The following is a 20,232-nucleotide window of genomic DNA, read 5'->3' on the forward strand; positions in this document are numbered from 1 at the left end:
CTCCGACCACTCGGAGAGCTCCCACTGGGGCCCACACGCCTTGTTCTTGCACGCTTTCCTCTCCATTGGCCTGGCCAGCCCAGCAGACTCACACAGCTCGTCGTAAACGGAGCTGTCGAAGCCTGGAGCCAGCATCTTCCAACAGCGCACAGTCCGGTACTGGTAGCCCTCCCCACAGGTCCTGGAGCACTCGCTCCAGCGACTGGTCTCCCACCTCCAGGTGGGTTCGCAAGGGGAGAGAAGACAAAGCATAGGTCAGAACAAGGCACCCTGAGGGCCACAGACATCAAAGACAGGGGGTATCTGACACAGGTCACTGGTGGGCTCCTTTCATCTTCCTGAGTACATGGGACTGCCCAGTGCGCATGTGTCTCCAATTAAAGTGATAACTCTGTAGGACAATTATCCCCCTGTAATTAACTACCAGTTGCTCATTGGTCTCCCACATGTAGCACAGAGGCCTGATTGCATGTGGGCCTTAAAAACTTCACTCCATGGCCCTTTCACAAGCGTAAGAAGGTTAACACCTGTGTCCCCAGTGTCCAACTGCCCTGCTGCCTAGCATTACTGAGGTCTTTCAACTGGGTACTCTGTCCTTTTCTCTGTGCCTTATTCTGTTGCACAGGGCTGCTGTGTGCTGTTTCAAGGCTGTCCCTTTCCAGCGCAGAGGTGGCAGCGTATTTCCAGGAGCAGCATGATCCCCCTACGCAGAGGGCTGGGTGGTCACAGTGTTCGTCTGAGTCAGCAGGGGAGTAAGGACCTTAATCCCTTGCTCAGACTGTGACTGACTCTAGTGGGGAGCGCAGGGGCTACTCACCCACTGTGAGCAACTGGGTAGGAGCAGGGGGAGAAGGATGGGGCGTGGGGGGAGCCCTGGCTCTGCATCCACCAGTCAGAGTAGGTGCACAAGTGCCTGGGGGGAGTGAGTTGCTCCATGAAAAGGGGGTGGAGTAATTTATTCCCCCATCAGAGTAAGGTGGGAGGGGGCAGGGAGGCAACGCGACAGAGGTACCACTCAGTCTCTGGGGTTCCTGGGGCAGTGCAGCTGTGGGCCACCCCTTCCTCAGGGCAGGTTGTTGAATTGCTCTGTCTAGCCCCCAGCTTGTAAATTACACCCAATGCATCTGGCCCTGCCTATGTCCTGGGGGGTTTTATCCTGACTTGCACAACATGTTAGGCCACCTTTAAATAGACACCGGCGGATATTCCAGTCTGCTGTAAAGCAATGTAACCCAGCCCAACAACCTGAGCTGACGCAAACCCACGGTCTAAGCATCTCCGGGGTCATTCCTCACTCTGCTGTATCAAGATGGCCACCAAAAAATGACAGTCCCCACCCACCTCTTTCTAATACTCTGCACTGTGGGTGCTAAGTGACACCCAGCGTCAGAGTTATTGAGTGGGATCAGCTACAGGACACAGAAATCCCACCTACGCCCACCCCTCTTCTCTCTCATGCTTTCTCCCTTTCTTTTCCCCTGATTTAGGTTCTGTCTGTACTGCGAGCTAGGGGTGATCCCCCTGCGCGTGTGCACATACTCACACTGGTTCTCCTAGAGCTAGCACGAATCTAACTAGCAGCAGCGGAAGCATGGCCGAGCCATGCTAGGTACAAACCCACCCGAAACCGTGGGTGTGCATTGGGCACCTCCTTCTCTGTTGGTTGTTGGCTTCCCACGCATTATTCTGCCTGTGCAATCTTTGCCAGGTCCCACCTAGCTCGGTTTGCTGCTGTGCAGGCCCATCTGTGGCTGTATCCTTGGCTGATGGGGTGTCTTGCTGAGAGGGGGCCAAGGCTTGAATATCCTCACTCACCTGGGTTGACATTCTCTCCCTGTGCAGAACTCATGAGTGGGTTCTGGGCGGGTCAGGGCATCACAATACGCTTCCCCTACTTCCACTCCATCGTACCGGACACACATGGCATAGGAGGTGCTGATGCCTGCTGGGCACCAGGAATCTCTCTTAGTGCCTGCTCTCCAACAAACCACTACTCGCTCCATCTATTACATGGTGCCTATGTATCTGAGAGTCTAGTGCCATGGCAAAACCACAAATATTCAACAGGATCATTATCCAGAAGAGAACTGCAAAGCTCAAGCCCCACGTGATGAGGCCAGCAGGACAGCAGCCAAGACCAGAACTGAACACTCCACAGCATAGTTTACCAGTGCCAAAGACAGCCCGATGCTGCTGATGGGTTGCTTTCCACCCACCTCTTCCCAGGACCTTTACTCCTAGTCTCACTTCATTCAGGCAAAAGGATGCTGAAACTTAAATAAAGCTCCCATCCTCTGAAGTATCTATGCTCATTCTGACACCACTCTCCAGGAGCTTCAGACGTGTCAAGAGGTCCTCTGCAGACTAACAGGTCTTGAATGTACCAGCTCCCTTTCCCCACCAAATATACTTCAGCCCCTCCAGTCACCCCACCAACATGAAACGAACTGGCAAGACTTGGAGCCCAGCTTGGAGCTATTCACATCAAGGGACGTCACCATTTCCAAGTGTGAACCTACTATTCAGCTGGGCTCAGGTTCTTCTCGATGGCTTATTACAAGTTTTAAAAGGCTCAGCCCAAGCACAGAAACATTCACCCACCTCCCAGTTAGGGTAATTATATAGATCCTCAATGAAACAGGAGCCACCATGACCCATAAGATCATATACTACATGCCCAGGTTCTTCCCCTGCAGCTCTCTCCCATGCACCTTCGGCTGAGGTACAGGAGCCGTGCCTGTGTGTAAATGTTAACCCTTGTTCATGGTGTAGCTGGATCCTTCATTTGCATTTGAAGAGGATTTAGTGCTGGTGAAAGGCACTTGCCGGCCCTGGAGAAGGGATTCCTCTGTTGACCCACGCACGAAGGACAGCACAGGCAGCAGCAGTGCAAGCTTTCGCCACCCTGCCCTAGCCATGTGCCTCCGCCCTGCCCCAGACAGGGGAAGGAGAGCTCACTTGCCATTCCCAGCAGCTGAGATTGCCCATAGGGGTGTGACCTAGTGCCAACCGATGCAGGGGCTTTTGGGATGTGGACACTACTCCACTAGAAACTGGCTTGAGGACACCAAGTTATTTCACAGAGGCCACCAAACCACTTTAAAATAATAATAGCTTCTGGTTGCTGGGCTGGACTATACCTGGGGACCTTCAGGTGAAGGGCTCTACATTTCATTCCCAGTCCTGCAAAGCCATCCAGTCTCCCAGACCAAACCTACCTGAAGTGCATGTGGAGCTGCAGGGAGCATAGGCGGAGACCTTCCACCGGTACATGTCGGCCAGGCTGATGTCATCATGGTCCAGGGGGCTCACATCAAACTCGTTGCTGCAGAGAGAGGAGCAGGAATGAGCTTAGTTTGGGATGCGATGAGTGACAGATAGTGAAAGCTTTCCTCTGGTACTCCAGGGGATGGAGAGGGACCCCAGTGGCTCTGCTTCTTTTTCTTACTGCTCTCCTGCAGGCTTGCATGTATCAGGTTGCATGAGAAGATCTCCTACGGCTGGTGGAGCACGTTGGTGAGTGAGGGATCACGTAGGAGGTGACCAAGCCCCTTTGGAGGAGCAGAGGCACTATGGAACGTGTTCTGGGAGTCTGAGATGGACTGGCACAGGCTGCTGACTTTGTCCCACCTTCCCCATCACCACAATAACAGAGGAGTCAGAGAGGGGAAACCCAAGTGGAGAACCAAGTGGAGAATTTGATAACTGCTTTTAACTACCTGAAAGGTGGATCCAAAGAGGATGGATCTAGACTATTTTCAGTGATAGCAGATGACAGGACAAGGAGTAATGGTCTCAAGTTGCAGTGGGGGAGATTTAGGTTGGATATTAGGAAAAACTTTTTCATTAGGAGGGTGGTGAAACACTGGACTGCATTACCTAGGGAGGTGGTGGAACCCCCTTCCTTAGAAGTTTTTAAGGTCAGGCTTGACAAAGCTCTGGGTGGGATGATTTAGTTGGGATTGGTCCTGCTCTGGGCAGGGGGTTGGACTAGATGGCCTCCAGAGGTCCCTTCCAACTCTGTTATTCTATGATTCTAACCCTAAAGCTACCATGGGAATGGGATGATCAATCCTCCCAGGATAACCGGCATCCTGTCTTCCCTCAGGAACCTGGCGGCATCTCACCTTTCAGGCCCAGGGGCTTGAAGAGGTTCTGCCAGGTGGCTATTCCCGAGGCCAGAGTGGAGGCTTGAGTTGGAACCCAGCACGGGGTTCTGAATGCTTGTAATCACACTGTAGTTAGCTGCCTTCTCCTGGCTCTCTGCGTAAGCCTCTGCCTTCGTGCTCTCCAGCAAGTTCATATTGGCAGGCCCTTTGTGCAGCCCTTCTGGCCATCCAGCCACCAGCTCTCTCCACAGCCCTGCAGTTGAGTTCTTCCAGCCTACCTTGGCAGCCAGGTACTGCAGTTCCCTGCAAAAGGCAGCGTTTTGTGGGTCCTGGTGACACAATCTCCTGAAGAGCTGGAGCCTGGCTGCCCCAATCCCACCGCTCTCTGGCATCTCGGGCCTCATCACGCTGAAGGGCATGGCTGTGCTGATGGAAATCTGGTTTAAGCTGGAGGCTAAAGGAAAATGCAGGGGCGTTAATGAGCCCACAGAGGCTCTGGTTCACCACCTCTGGTTCCCCCTCTGGTTCACCACCTCCCCCATCCACCCAGCTGGTATGGTACAGCGCCCACTGGCTTCGATGAGAGCAGAGGTGGGCCAATGCTGAGTGTTTCTGTAAGTCCCACCCTTAACAAGCACCTCAGTTGCCCAACCATGAGGTAGCCAAGAAAACAAACAAACCCAAATCTGTTTCTCCACCTACTACCGCCGCCTCCTCCTCCTCTGCCTCCTCGCCCACTCTTTTTGCATGGTAGACTTGTCTGATCCGGAAGCCAAACTTCTCTTCTTCCTCTTCCCTCTGTTCCCAGCCCCAGGGTCCGGCCTGAGCAGTGGAGTTACTCTGGAAGAATTCCTGACTGTTGAAGCTCAGGTCTCCATGCTCTTCTCCGGGTGGGAACCGGTCGCTGACATCATCCGGGGAGAGAGACAGCCAAGTAGCATTGAAATCACGCACAGCCCCAGAATCTGCTGGGACTGGGGCTGGATGTTTGGGGCTGGAGTCCGGTAGATGAAGGTAGAGAGGTGCCTTGAGGGCAGGGGCAGCTGTTTGGAGAGCTGGCGAGGGCATGTGTGGCACAGTATAGTCATACGTTATATGGGGCATTTTCCCATTGAAGTTATAGTACTGGGGAGAAAACAAAAACCCTGTTAGCTCATTTGCATGTATCATGTCTATTGGATCAGAAACACGTGACCCACACCCTGAAACCTGACCTGGAGAGTAAGTGCTTTGTGATGAACACAGACGAGATGGTGTACCCATGATGGCCGGGCAGGACCACCCAGGAATGGCACAGCCAATCTCTCCCAGAAGGCATTGCTATAGGGAATGAGGCAGGAGCCCCAGCCGTGGGAAAGCTCAAAATTCCCTTGCCTGCAGGGCACCTGTGGTCTTGGGGCTCGGAAAGCAGACCACCAGGGAAGCACCCAGATCTTTAGCTCCATACATACCATGGCATTCAGAGACTGATTGGTGGGGCCCTGGGCAATGACATACTCCAGGCCATCTGCATGCAGGTTGGAAGGGCGGCGGTACTTGAACACCGTGCCAGCCACACGGAAGTTCTGGGGATTGTCAATGGCCGAATTCCCATTGAAGAAGAAGCGCCCAGATTCATCCGCCAGGGCTGCAAACAGAGGAGAGGGACAGGAGACTTAACTCCAAGCAGACTTCAAGGAAAAGAGGCCAACAGCAGCCCATGCTGACTTGTATGGAGAAGTACTCCTTGGCCAAGGAAAATCACCCAGGGGGAGACACTGTCTTGGGCTCCGTGTGTCGGTGCCCTGAGGGACGGGATACCAAGTTGGGGGTGGCCTGAGCTCACACTACAGTACATCACGTTTCTAGTCCAGACCCCTGGAACCACGGCAACGTGTGAGGCAGAATTGAACGTGCAACATTAAAGAAAAATTGGTGGTTCAATGGCACAGCGGCTAAATATAGAGAAATTTCACCTCCAGAGAGCTGGATTTATTTAGCTCAAAAGTCAGGAGAAACCCACAATTCTGACCCAGAGCTAGCTTTCTAACCCTCACCCCACAAATTCAGGGCTGTTTGGATCCAGTGTTACAGTGTGAGCCTGGCTTTAGTCAAGTGAATTACAATGGAGGCAGGGCTGGTCAGGGTATCTGTGGTCCCCTAACAGCCTCATTCCAGCTAGATCTCTCAGCCCTTTGCTTTCTGAAAGCACCAAGAATAACACGTCAGCTGCGACCCAGCCCATGCAGAAAGCAAAGATCCAACACAAAGGATTGTGTGACCCCTAACAGATCGTTCCAGGTGAGAGAGGATCACAGACGGTCTTGTCCATCCTTTATTTCCTAAAGCCTGTATCCTTCCCTCCTACGGAAACACCTGCCAGAGGGGTACAGTTGTCACCAGGGCTGGCCCCAGCATCCCAAGCAGGAGCTTGGAGCGGCTGTTCGAAAGGGGCGGCAGCTCCGTCGGCTGCGGCGGCAATTCGGAGGCAGCTTCTTCCTTTTGCCGCCCGCGGCGGCAGTTTTTTTTCACTGCTTGGGGCGGCAAAAACTGTAGAGCCGGCCCTGGTTAGCACCTAAGGGACGGGGCAAGGGTTCTAGAGGAATCCCTCGGTGCTGCCAGAGGGGGTGCAGGGAAGTCAGGTGGACACCCCGAGAATCCTGGTTCAGCTGCCCGGTGTGCTGGCCCCGCCCTGCTGCTTCCCACTCACTCAGGAGCCACGCTGTCTTTGGCTCCCCCCACAGTCACCAGCACCCTCCTCTCCGAGAGGGTCAGAAATGGCAGTGCAGGAGTCAATGCAGCAAGGTGCTGGGGATTCCTGTGTCCAGATCTGCCCATTTCTGTGGGGCTCACAACCACTTAAAGCTGCTCCCCAGCACCTTCCCTTCTCTGGTGTGACTTTACCCGCTCCAGCCTGGCTGTGGTCATGCACAGGGCCTCCTGCAGACTCCCCTTGAGCTTTTGCTCCTGCCTTCCTTTGCTGTCGGGGCCTGTCCTCTCCGCACCATTCCCAGGAGCACAGCCCATGCCCCACTTCTGGCGGTGGTGACGTGCTATCCGCTGCGTGCTTTTCTGTGGCTTACCCAGGATGTTTTCAGTCTTCCGGCGCTCAATGATAAGAATGTCCGTGGCACCGGCAGGGATGTTCGTGATGAACACATAGCCTGGGGAGTGGGAACAGAACAAAGGGTTGGGAAACCCAACGCGGGAGAGAGACTCAGGCTGCTCCAGCCTCACAGGTAGCTCAGTGAGGGCATTGCAGACCTGCCAACTCATGGTTTTGTCATGAGTCTCATGATACTGTTGTTGTCCTTAACGCCCCAGCTCCTGGAGTCAAGTGGAGATGGGATGAGTTCTGCCTTACTTTTTCTTTAAGAATGAAGTTTCTAGCCCTTGTGGCTGTGGAGAAAGCTTCAACATGTGAGCCTGGTGCATCCTAAAGGCTCAAAAAGCAGAAGGCAAATAAAAAGAACGCCACATCTATGATTTTTACATAATCCTAGGATTTTAAAGCCAATCTCATGATTTTCTGAACATTAGGGGTTGGCAAGCCTGGGAGTGACTGATGGGCTTTTGTTATGTTTCAATGGGAGTAGTCAGCGGCAGCAAGCTGGCTCTGTGTCCATGCAGGAGGGGGATGGTGCCCTGCTGCACACTGAAGAATTACTCTTTTAGCTCCAGGAGAAGGGGTCTTGTCCCAGCTCCCTCTTTGTGTGTGTGTGTGTGTTTGTTTGCAGTCAAGGATTCATTATTAAAAAAAAAATCCCTGCCTGGTCTGTTGAGGTTGAGCTGCTGCAGACCTCAGGAGTTCATCTGAGTCCCGAGTCAAACTCTGAGGCAGGAAGAAAGTATTAGTTTTGGGCGCATGAGGGAGTCATCCCACCCAGTAGAGCCACACACCCAAAAAGATAAAGGCCCAACTACTGCCCAAGGTTGGATCTGAACTAGCAACCTAGAGATCAAGGGCTGCAGATCTCATCCTCTCAACCTGATAGTTTCCCCTTGGAGAGTGAAAGGTGACCTGCAAAGGGAGGGGAAAACAACAAGCAAATGCACAAGCCAATTTTTTAATGCTGGGTAAAGAGGGTTTTTATCAGATTGTATTTGACATTAGAAATGTGGGTCTTCTCTACCATGCAAAACTCTGTGGTGACGGGAGACCTAGTGAAATGCTGGAATCACAAAAGAGTGTATACGTCTCACTCTATCCGCAGCAGCAGCATCTTTGCTACTGCAATCTAAATAGTAAAAATAACAACAAATACAAGATGAGCAATGGTGTGGGGAAGAGAGTTTTAGACACCTTTTTTTGGCCTCTGTTTTGGTTTGCTGTTGTTGTTAACACTTTTTGAACTCAAATATCTAAGACGCACTTTTGTTAATAATCAACTGCCTGCGTCCACCTCGCCCAATAGAGACAATGGATCTATGGCTTATTACAACACTCTAACAACCCGCACAGTTGCTTACCCTTCCCCTCTTCCTTTCCTCCCAATGACTGGAGAGATGTTACCAGGCCACTTCATCTTGAAGGGCCCCTTGAAATGTGTGTTAACTACTTCTGCTAAACAATCTGTTCCACTTGTATTTAGCTGACACACTCTAAGGCTATGTTTACACTACCACTTATGTTGGCTTATGTCACTCAGGGGTGTGAAAAAACCACCCCCTGAGTGACATAACTTTTGCCAGCATAAGTGCTTATGTGCACAGCTTCTCCCACCAACATAGCTACCGCCGCTCATTGGAGGTGGTTTAATTATGTCAAGTGGAGAGCTCTAGCCCGTCGGCACAGAGCGGCTACATGAGAGATCTTACCGCGGTGCCAGTTGTAGACATGACCTAATTAAGTTTCCCAGACCTAAAGAAGAGCTCTGTCTAAGGTCAAAAGCTTGTCTCTCTTACCAACAAAAGTTGGTCCAATAAAAGATATTACCTCCCCCACCTTGTTCTACCTTGCCCCTTCAGTTAACATGTGAGAGCTCACCATACAAATCTCAGAGTCCCCAAGACCCCGCAGAGTACCAGATGTGACAATCCTGATATTTCAAAAAACCCAAACCCAGAAAGTAATACTTATTTTTGAAAACTGTTTCAGGCCTTCTTTATCCATTCTAAAGCAGCACAAACAGGCACAAACCCAATCCTCTGCAGATCACATTTAAAAGCAATGAAGTGCATTTTGGTGTTGGGTTTATTCAGAGCTGGCAGTTGTTCCTGGGAAAGGAAAACCACCAAACAAAAAACACTTCTGATTCAACTTTTTCCTCTTCCCACAGAAAAGGAGAACGAATCACCAGAGCTGTGAAGAGCACTGAGTGCAGTTACAACAGGGCTGTATCCAGTAGAGGGTGCTACAGTCTAGTGGAATTACCATAAAGTAGAGTAGTAGGTGTCCCAGAATGTCCTACAATCAGTATTCTCTGGTTATCAGTGCATCACAGTGCTGCTCTACCAATCAACAATCCCATCATTCTGTGAGGAGGGAAGAGTGGGAGTATGGAGAGGGGTAGAAGTGAGGGGAGTTGTAGGGCCTGAGAGAGGACCACGTTTCAGAGAACACTTACCTCCTCTGCAGCCCATCGGCCTGGAGAATACAGGAGAACGATTGCTGTCACCAAGAACAGCAGCACACATTTACAAATGTAGTGACCCTCCTCGTACAAGATTAACATCCAAGCGTAAAATCAACTCAGAGCAGAGATAAAAGAAAGCGCATTGAACTCCTAACATCATCGGGCATGGGCAAGATGCTGAGATCAATAGATATAAATAGGACCCCCCGCCGCTTCACATCATAAAGTGATGGAGGAAAACCTCACTAACTAACCATACAGCGAACCAAACCAGTTTCCTCTGCTGATTAAGCTGAACAGACAAAATACCATCATTTTGGTTTACATGGGGAAAGAAAGGCAAGGTATTATTCAGCTCCTTCAGCTGGGATGTTCAGACTCTGCCTTAGTAGGCAGTCCATGTTAGCAAGAAGCAACATGTGAAATTATTTGATGGGCATCACTTAACAGGGTGTACCTAACTGTGAGATCCCCTTTCGGAAGCTTCCTGAGACCCGGTAGCAAGTGCTGCCATCCCCTCCGCACACCCTGCATCTGTCCATCGTCCGGGATGAGTAGAGACTCCCATCGCACCCAACCGGCTGCAAGAAATACAGAAGAAAAGACAACATTACCAGAGAGGTCTTCAATCCTACTCTGGAGCAAGGGGTGTCCACAACAGACCTACTGGGTAAGTGAGATTCTAAACTGGGGGAAATCCCTAGAGTGAGAGTTTACATGTCTTGGGCACACAGAAGTAAGAACTCTGAGGTGGGGTGAAGGGCTGTTTTAGCTCATACTGCACCTATGTTTAACCAACCCACCTTGCTGGGACATTGGTTTGGAATGTCCTTCCCCTGGAAGGGGATGCATCCAAGAATGGCCTTGCTGAGCCAGCAGGCAGCTGGTTTTAGTGGGACAATGTCATTTTGGCAACGACCGTCTCCAGGAGGCAGCACATCCAGCAGCAGCAATGCCAAGCCGCCAAATCACTGTCCTGTGGAGTCTTGAGGTTTAAGTACCATTGCAACGCAAGAGGGCTTTCGCTAACAGATTAAAACTTCTTGCACTGCTGGGTGCTCCTTCAAAAACAAACCAAGGCTGCTGCTTTTCTCCAGGCTCAAGGGAGAATGTATGCTCCTCATGCAAGTACGTGGCTGCGCATAATGATCTCCCCAGCCCAAACCTGACTGCTCCATTCTACACAGGCATTATTAGTGTGACATTTACAGGAACCCTATAGCAGCTGTTCAGTTTCGCCTTACTGCCCATACTTGTGGTGCTTGAGGACAATGATTTAAAACCAAGCCTTCAGCCCCCGATACACAGCCCTTCCTCCCAGTGCCTCACCTCACACTTGCCATTGATGCAGACCCCCTGGTACGTCCTATCTTTGCAGGATGTGCCGTCCTGTGCTCGGGCCATCAGCTGTCTCTCTCCACTCCTGGTGGTGCACTGGAGGTCACAAGGCTTGTTGGAGATACTCGTGTAATCATCTGAAGGGAGAGAGGTGAGATGGCACCGGGCAGAGCAGTGGGGGCACAGGATGGCTCCAGAACCAACAGTGAGACAATCTTCTCCTTTAGGTCACTGGTTTACAGCTACCCAGGGGGGCGCCTTGGCCCAGAGACGTGGAAAGCTTACGCACCTACCCACCCACACCCGAAGGAAACTCTCCTTCTCCTACCCCTATTGACCAGGTTTCCCCAGGTGCTTTTCGTCCCCATCTCTCATGCTGAGCTGGTCAGCCATGGACAGACCTGGGTAGAGAGGTGTCCAGTGGTAATAGTGCTTCCCAAAGGCCTTAGCATTGAAGGTGGCGCACTGCTGTTGTTTGAAGCTGGCCATGTTGGCTGGGCAAGGCTGCAGAGAAAGCAAAGCTAACATTAGCCTCCTAGATCAAAACCAGCCCACTACAGAAAGGGAAAACTTCCAAGGGATTGGAATTCCTCTCTCGTTCTAGAGCAGCGTGGCCCCTTAGGTCAAGGCTAGGATCCACTGGTAGAGCAATGCAAGAAAGGTTCATGTAAAGTTAGTACAGCCTGCAGGCCATTCTCATCTCAGAGCTGTGAGCAGACACTTGGATGTTACAGAAGGGGCTCGTGGATCTAATGGACAGAGCAGAGGCTGAGAGTCAGGACTCCTCAGTTCCATTCCCCTCTGCCACGGGCTTGCTCTAGGAGCTTTGGCAAGTCACTCTTCTCCTCTGTAAAATGGAGATAATTGTAAAGCACTTTGAGATCCTCAGATGAGGGTTGCTGTGGCAGTTTTACTCCTTGCTGATTCCCCTAGGGGATAGGGCAGTAGACCGGGCCTCAGGAGGCTTGGATTCAGTTCCTGCCTCTGCCACTGCTTTGCTGGCTGACCTTTGGCAAGTCACTGCCTTATCTGTGCCTCAGTTTCCCCATCTGTAAAATGGGGATACTGACCTCCTTTGTAAAGCATTCTGAGATCTATGGCTGGAAGGAGCTAAGTATTCTTCTTATTGATGTATTAATATTAATGAAATGCCCATCAGGGTTTCACTGGGGCTAGTGGCACTGAATCAAGATTGCTGCTGTTCTCAGCATTAGCCTTGTTCTTATCCATAAAACAGAGAGCTGTAGTCACACCTGTGACTGTCTCAATTCTGGGGTGACCCGTGTCTGTCCCGCTCAGACCCTTAATCTGCTTGTCATTGCCGCACCAAATCTCCGGCACAACCAGTAGGCTTGTGCCAGCACAACAACCCTGTGAGCACCCACTGCGGCCATGCCATTTCCCTCGGAGTAAATGGGTAGCCCTGGGAGAGGTTCTTACCTGTTGCTGGCACAGCTGGTAGTGCTTGGATTGGCCCCCACACATGGTGCTGTTTGTTCCCTGGGATAGGTGGAGTCTGAAAGGCAGAGAAGAACTACGCTGTGGGAGGAGCATCCGATGAAGTGGGCTGTAGCTCACAAAAGCTTATGCTCAAATAGCTGTGGGAGGAGTGACCAGTGGTTTGGAGGACTATGAGGTGCTAAAACACAGAGGCTGTAAGACAGTTGTAGCCTGGAGCTTAGAACAGAGACGCAGAAGTCAGGCAGTAATTTTACAGGAGTGTGTATTAGAACAGCTGGTTTTGCATCCAGGTTGTCAGGCACAGCCTATGTAACAGTGTGTAGAAAATGTATTTCCAATGGCCCCAGTTTTAGGGTGGGATGCTCTCACTTAGCGATAGCAGCGGGGGCATTACACTGGTCGGAATGGCAGCATCAGAGCCCTGCCACCTTCCTCCTGGCTATGCCGTTTTCTCTCTCTCTGTCCAGGTAGAACGACTGATGAAACAGTGTGACAGTTTGGGGATCTATGTACAACTTATGAATTCTGTTTGATAGTGGGGACACTCTATGTGTACCTCTATCAGACTGCAGACTCCATATTGAATGTGGGCCTTGTTTGCCTTCTGTTTTGTCTTTTACCTTCATTTTAGGATGAAATCCCAAGGGCTAGTGGCACAGGGTTAACAATGGCAGGTCATTAAACCTTGCTAGTCCTCTATTCACATGGGAGCCCCCTTGGACAAAGAGTTTGCTGCCACACAGAAGAACCAGGCTGCCCAGGTGGGTTGGTCACTAAGCTATGCATCACCTGGTGGCAGAGGTGAAAGTAAGCCGGTACGCCCCAGTACGGTGTACCGGCAAGAGCCGCGGCACCATACTGGGGCAGCCCGGCTTCCCCAGGGGGCAATTTAAAGGGCCGGGGGCTCCCAGCAGTGGCTGGATCCCCAGGCCCTTTAAATTGCCTCCAGAGCCCCGCTGCTGGAGCCCTGGGGTAGCAACTGCAGGGCTCCGGCAGCTATTTAAAGGGCCTGGGGCTCCCCTGCTTCTACTGCCCTGGCCCTTTAAATAGCCACCGGAGCCCCGCCGCTGCTACTCCAGGGCTCCGGGGGCTATTTAAAGGACCGGGGCGGTAGAAGCAGGGGAGCCGCAGGCCCTTTAAATAGCCCTCAGAGCCCTGGGGAAGCGGCGGGGCTCCAGGGGCTATTTAAAGGGCCGGGGCTCCAGCTGCCTCTGCCGCCCTGGTCCTTTAAATAGCCGCTGGAGCCCCGCCGCTTCCCCAGGGCTCCAGTGGCTAATTAAAGGACCAGTAGAAGCAGGGGAGCCCTGGGCCCTTTAAATAGCCTCGGGAGCCCTGGGCTGCTGCTGATACCCCGGTGAGGGAGGGGCACTTACCTTATAGGTTGGGCTGGGGCTGGCTCTGACCCCCTCAGCCCCGCCCTTTCCAGGGGCCAGAGCTGGCCCCAGCGTACCGGTAAGTCACTTGACTTACTTTCACCCCTGCATGGTGAGGGACTTTGCTCACCTGATGAAGCAGACTGACAAAGGAGACTGGAAGTTATGAAAGCGAAGTGAGGTCGCTGCTAGCCATTTTGGGGAGAGGGAGACGAGACCAGAAGCAGGAGACACAGGAGAAGCCTTGTGCAGGAGGGAAAGAGGAGAGGAAGGATCCTAGACTCCTTAAAAGAGTTTGACTTAGGCCCAACGAATGCTCATGAGCGGTGAGGACACCGAGGCAGGGAAGGATGTATAGGTGTTTTATTCTGAGTTACGTGCTATCATTTGTCTCTGAAGAGGTAAACAGTAAACCAGAGTGATCGCAAGGTTGAAGCTCTGGGAAGGGATATGCTTAAGCAACTTGGATATCTTGGGAGGTCAGCACTGGTCCTGGGGGCCCACTGGTCACACTTCCATGAGTGGCTAACAGAGAGTCTGTGCTCAGGAAATGTGTCAGAAGCCAAAGTAAGAGAGAGAGAGGTTGGAGCCTACCCAGACCAAGGGATAAAGCACATGGATCAGTGCATGGGACCCAAACACAACAGCTTGGTGTTGTAATATTAAAGGTACCTAAAGTTGAATCAACAGTAGCATCGGGTCCGGTGACTCATGCTTTGAGGCAGCGGGGGAGCTGACTTCATATTCATAAATCGAACCTGCTTAATCAATACTCCTGGTTTTAATTGAGAAATCACTGCTTCACATGCACCAGCTGCTTGCAATGCTGCATCTTCTAATCCCTGGGCAATCTGAGTTACAAGCGGGGGTTGGGAGGATGTTAGTTACTGCCACCGTTAAACAATCAGGCTACGGTGGTGAGTGTTTGGCAGGAGCTCTTTATCAGGGCTGTGACAGACAGTGTGATCCAGTGCATAGCCTACTCATTTAGAACTCAAGAGCCCTGGGTTCATTCCTGACTCCACCACTGACCTGCTGTATGATGCTGGGCAAATCACTTCCCCTCACTTTCCTCTCCCGCCTGTAAGCTCTTTGGGGCAGGAACAGTCTCTTACTAGGTGTATGTACAGCCCCTAGCCCAGTGGAGCCCTGACTCTAGTGATCTCTGGGTACTACTGTACACAAACATGATTACTGGCAATAATAATCATTAGAGCTGTTTGAAACATTTCATACACAACGTTCTTCCATCGGATAATGCCATTTTGTCAATACCGCCATGTTTTGTGGAAATGTGTTGACTTCAACAAAATGTTGTTTAGAAAAAAATGGGACTGGAGCAGTCCAATAAAGTCCAGAGGGACTACTTTGACATTTTTGCAATGTAATGTTTCCATTTTCTGTTTCAAAATGATGGCTTCCATTTTTAAATATTGTATATGATAAAGTCTAAATCAGAACAAAATGTATGAATTTTATCCAAATGTTACAATCAACCCCACACAATTTTAGTTTATTTTGGCTGGAGGGAACTGTTGCAATTTTTTGGTTGTGTCAGAACTGCAAAGAAATACACAGCAGCGGAATTTCCCACAAAACAGATAACCCAAGTTCCACGGCACTCTAGCAAAAACACCCAGATGGCAAATAACAAGCAAATCAAACACCATGACTGGCATTTTAAAAAGAGTGGAATTCCGTAGCACCAGCGATTGGACTGACCCAGACACTTGTCACCTTGGGTATGTCAACACAACAAGTAGACACCCACAGCTGACCTGTGTCAGCGAACTCAGGCTTGCAGGGCTTGGGCTGAGGGGCTGTTTCACTGCCATGTAGACATCTGGGCTTGGGCAGGAGCCTGAGTTCTGGGAGCCTAGGTTCTAGGACGCTGCAAGGTGGGAGGGTCCCAGAACTCAGCTCCAGCCTGATCCTGGAAGCCTGCACTGAATGAAACAGCCCCTTCCCCTGAGTTCTGCCAGCCGGCATGGGCCAGCAGTGGGCTTTTTGTTGCTGTGTAGACATACCTTGTAAAGGCTTGGTACAGACTTGTCTGTGTGTGCAACCACCACCCAGTCCCTGCTGGGCAGATTGAGTGGCAGGATGCTTTTGGAAGCCAGCCACCAATGTATTGAGCCTACTCCGGATGGCAAAGAAATAGAGGGGCCTGGGAAGAATCTGGGCAGAAGCTATGTGAAACTCATTGTTCTATATAGCACGTTGCTACCTACAGTGCCAGCTGTGCCACGTTACTGGAGCAAAAAGATGCCGGGCTCCTCCCCCATCTAGCCATAAAGAAAGAGAGGGTGTTTGTATAAGCCACTGGTGAGTGTTACAGGTACCCCTCCGTGCCTGATCTACAGAGGATATGGAAAAAAGAAAAGGAGTACTTGTGGCACCTTAGAGACTAACCAATTTATTTGAGCATGAGCTTTCGTGAGCTACAGCTCACTTCATCAGATGTTTACCGTGGAAACTGCAGCAGACTTTATATACACACAGAAATCATGAAACAATACCTCCTCCCACCCCACTGTCCTGCTGGTAATAGCTTATCTAAAGTGATCAACAGGTGGGCCATTTCCAGCACAAATCCAGGTTTTCTCACCCTCCACCCCCCCACACAAATTCACTCTCCTGCTGGTGCTAGCCCATCCAAAGTGACAACTCTTTACATAATCAAGTCGGGCTATTTCCTGCATAGATCAAGGTTTTCTCACATCCCCCCCACCCCCACCCCCATACACACACAAACTCACTCTCCTGCTGGTAATAGCTCATCTAAACTGACCATTCTCCAGGTTTAAATCCAAGTTAAACCAGAACATCTGGGGGGGGGGTAGGAAAAAACAAGAGGAAACAGGCTACCTTGCATAATGACTTAGCCACTCCCAGTCTCTATTTAAGCCTAAATTAATAGTATCCAATTTGCAAATGAATTCCAATTCAGCAGTTTCTCGCTGGAGTCTGGATTTGAACTTCAAATCCAGACTCCAGCGAGAAACTGCTGAATTGGAATTCATTTGCAAATTGGATACTATTAATTTAGGCTTAAATAGAGACTGGGAGTGGCTAAGTCATTATGCAAGGTAGCCTGTTTCCTCTTGTTTTTTCCTACCCCCCCCCCCAGATGTTCTGGTTTAACTTGGATTTAAACCTGGAGAATGGTCAGTTTAGATGAGCTATTACCAGCAGGAGAGTGAGTTTGTGTGTGTATGGGGGTGGGGGGGATGTGAGAAAACCTTGATCTATGCAGGAAATAGCCCGACTTGATTATGTAAAGAGTTGTCACTTTGGATGGGCTAGCACCAGCAGGAGAGTGAATTTGTGTGGGGGGGTGGAGGGTGAGAAAACCTGGATTTGTGCTGGAAATGGCCCACCTGTTGATCACTTTAGATAAGCTATTACCAGCAGGACAGTGGGGTGGGAGGAGGTATTGTTTCATGATTTCTGTGTGTATATAAAGTCTGCTGCAGTTTCCACGGTAAACATCTGATGAAGTGAGCTGTAGCTCACGAAAGCTCATGCTCAAATAAATTGGTTAGTCTCTAAGGTGCCACAAGTACTCCTTTTCTTTTTGCGAATACAGACTAACACGGCTGTTCCTCTGAAACCTGTCATTATGCAGAGGATATGGAGCTGTTAGAGCCCTTGCTATAGAGGCCTGATCCTACCTCAAGCTGTGGCATCTTATGCTTTTAACACAGGATGTCCCTGGTTCAAGCCTGTGTGTCAACTAAAACAATGGGTGCCACATTTGCAATCCTCTGAGACCTGCTTGCACCTCCCAGGTTAAGAATGCATGGAATAGATTAGGTAGGTCGACTGCTGACTGTATTTGCTAAAATAATGATAGGGTTGACAAATCTCACCTGTCAGAACATAGAGGAAATTCTTCCTGCAGGGATAACACCGTACAGTGGTACACCCTGTGGGTTGTTTTGGTTTTTTTGCCTTCAGTTTTAGCCACTGCCAGAGACAGGATACCCCACTGGAAAGTGCAACACTCGGCTCTTTTCCTAAGCAAATCCTATGCTCCTAACAGACGCTAATGAAACAGAAGCACTGTGACCAAGTTGGTCAGTTTCAGGATTCACTGGGCCATTGTGCGGTGATGGCACAATCTATTGCACTGCAGTTACCTAGAAATGGCTGCGTGAATTTGGTGCTTGTGATGGCAAAATAATCCAAATGCTGTGCAAGTTTCCCAGCACAGCACTACCAATGTGCCTTCGTCCTGGTCTGCAGCGGACATTGTCAGGGGGAGCTGGAGTTCTCGACAGTTGAGAAGGGGACAATCTTTTGGTAGCTGGGGGTGCAGTTTGAAACCATGGAATAAGCATATTGGCTCACTCTGCAGAGCGTCAGCAGTGAAAGTGTTAAACAATGCTGGAAACAAAGTGTGCAGCCTGAGACTTCACAGTTATCATCCCCTTGGGATGAAACAGGGCAGCATTATTTCAGGCTGTCTGCAGACTCAGGCAGATATCACAGCACTGTGTACACTTGGCTGAGGCTTGGAAGGTTTTCTTTGCAGCTGCAGAAAGCTTTCTATATTTTTGTTTTTAAATGCAAGCTTGAATTCTGGAGCAAAACCCTGCAGTGAGGGGTAGATTCTGCAGCAAATTCCCTGGCTGTGGAATTACAGAGGGCCGGTTCCAAAGCCCATTGAAGTCAGTGGAAGGACTCACTGGGCTTTGGATCAGGCCTGGAGGACACAGAGCCCTAGCTAGGAAGGCACAGGGAACACTCTGGGGGCACTCAGGCCCCCTTTCCCATTTCTTTTCCCCATCTTTCTCCTATGATGGCAGTGTCTGTGCTCACCGGGCAGAGGGGGGACACAGACACTGGCATGTCTTGTTAGTGGTGAAGTTATCGGAGAATCATGGCTATCTCCAGACGGAAGGCACCTCTGCACATCCGGATCCTAATTATGCAGCTAGCCAACCCACATAAAAGAAGGGGTTTTTTTTTTTCCTTTTGAAGGAAGGGAAGAGGGAGGAGGCCGTGCCTGGGCTTCCTCTGCTTAGAAGTGCATTCATGCAGAATGGAAAGGAGCAGAGGAGAGGGGCAGACACAGTGAGCTCTCTGCACTCTCAGATGCCAGCTCTCATTAGCATCCAGGGAGTCTCATTAGCAGGTTAAAGAGATGCCTCTCCAGGGGTCTCATTCATCTCTTTAGTGGAGGTAGAGGCTTCCACTCCAGTCCCCTGCGCCGCCCTCAGTGGCGGATTTGACAGGAGCTAGCAATATAGCCTGGCTGAGAGAGAGCAGCAGGTGTTCACTGGCAAGTGCCACAGGCCATCAGCTGCTGTGACGTGAGGGAATGAATGGAGCGAGCAGGAGGGGATCTGAGCGAGAGAGGGCCAGGGCCGGCTCTAGGCACCAGCCAAGCAAGCAGGTGCTTGGGGCGGCACATTTCTAGGGGCAGCATTCCAGCGCCGCCCCTGCCGCCCCTAGAAATGTGCCCCCGCCGCCCCAGCTCACCTCTGCCTGCTCCCCTGAGCGTGCCGCCGCCGCTCCGCTTCTCCCCCTCCCTCCCAGGCTTGCCACGCGCGAAACAGCTGTTTCGCGCCACAAGCCTGGGAGGGAGCGAGGGAGGAAGGGGAAGCCGAGCAGCGGCACGCTCGGGGGAGGCGGCGGTGGTGGAGCGGAGGCGAGCTGGGGCGGGGAGCAGTTCCTCTACCCTGCCCCATTGCTTCCTGTGGCTCCCCCCGGCCCTAGCTCACCTCCGCTCCCCCTGCTCCCCTGAACACGCTGCCTCTCCCTTGCCTGAGGGGGGGGAGAAGCGGAGTGGCAGCGTGTTCAGGGAAGCAGGCGGAGCGGAGGGGAGCTAGGGCCGGGGGGAGCCACAGGAAGCAATGGGGGGGGGGGGGGCGGAAATGCGGCACGCCTGGGGGAGGAGGCAGGGCTGGGGATTTGGGGAAGAGGTTGGGAAGGGGTGGAGTTGGGGCGGGGGCAGAGAGGGGCACAAAAAAAAGCGGGGGTGGCCAAACATTTTTTTGTTTGGGAAAGCCAAAATCCTAGAGCTGGCCCTGGAGACAGCCACACAATGAAAAAGAGGAGGAAGTCCCAGAGACGTGCCTGGGCCCAATGCTCCGGGATTAACTGGGCAGTGTCAGAAGCACCAGAGTAAGTTGCATATGGAGGGTAGGTCAGTGTAAGTGGCTCTAGCACAATAGTGTAACTGGCATTGCCGTGGCGGGTTTGCCAAGCAAGCGTAGCTTATCTGCTGAAGGCACGTGGCAGGGAGATGGGGGGCATAGCAACAAAAGCAACTGACAGGGGGATGTGAGATAAAGGCAGCTACCTAAGTCCCACCATCGCCCATGCCCTCACCTGTAAGTGGGTGCAACTCACCCGTAGGCCAACATGAGTTGCACCTGCTTATGCCAG

The 20,232-nt window shown here is 51.4% G+C and overlaps 1 protein-coding gene across 5 annotated transcripts in view; it reads right to left on the bottom strand.

The window, feature by feature from the left end:
- LOC140915916 (ADAMTS-like protein 2) overlaps positions 1–20,232 on the bottom strand; it is a 45,294-nt gene that overhangs the window by 6,987 nt on the left and 18,075 nt on the right. For 2 of the 5 annotated variants that reach the window (XM_073356537.1, XM_073356541.1), the window contains exons 3-13: positions 12,443–12,518; positions 11,404–11,506; positions 10,994–11,139; positions 10,122–10,245; positions 7,172–7,252; positions 5,561–5,736; positions 4,790–5,234; positions 4,128–4,563; positions 3,219–3,325; positions 1,816–1,942; positions 1–214 (exon numbers count right to left, since the gene is read on the bottom strand). In XM_073356537.1, coding sequence (XP_073212638.1) covers positions 1–214; positions 1,816–1,942; positions 3,219–3,325; positions 4,128–4,563; positions 4,790–5,234; positions 5,561–5,736; positions 7,172–7,252; positions 10,122–10,245; positions 10,994–11,139; positions 11,404–11,506; positions 12,443–12,518 — 2,035 coding nt within the window. Of the gene's footprint in view, positions 215–1,815; positions 1,943–3,218; positions 3,326–4,127; positions 4,564–4,789; positions 5,235–5,560; positions 5,737–7,171; positions 7,253–10,121; positions 10,246–10,993; positions 11,314–11,403; positions 11,507–12,442; positions 12,519–20,232 lie in introns of those variants that run through there. The other 3 variants (XM_073356538.1, XM_073356539.1, XM_073356540.1) reach the window with 2 other exon arrangements.

This window comes from Lepidochelys kempii, chromosome 8 (genome assembly GCF_965140265.1).
Source record: "Lepidochelys kempii isolate rLepKem1 chromosome 8, rLepKem1.hap2, whole genome shotgun sequence".
NCBI lineage: Eukaryota > Metazoa > Chordata > Testudines > Cheloniidae > Lepidochelys > Lepidochelys kempii.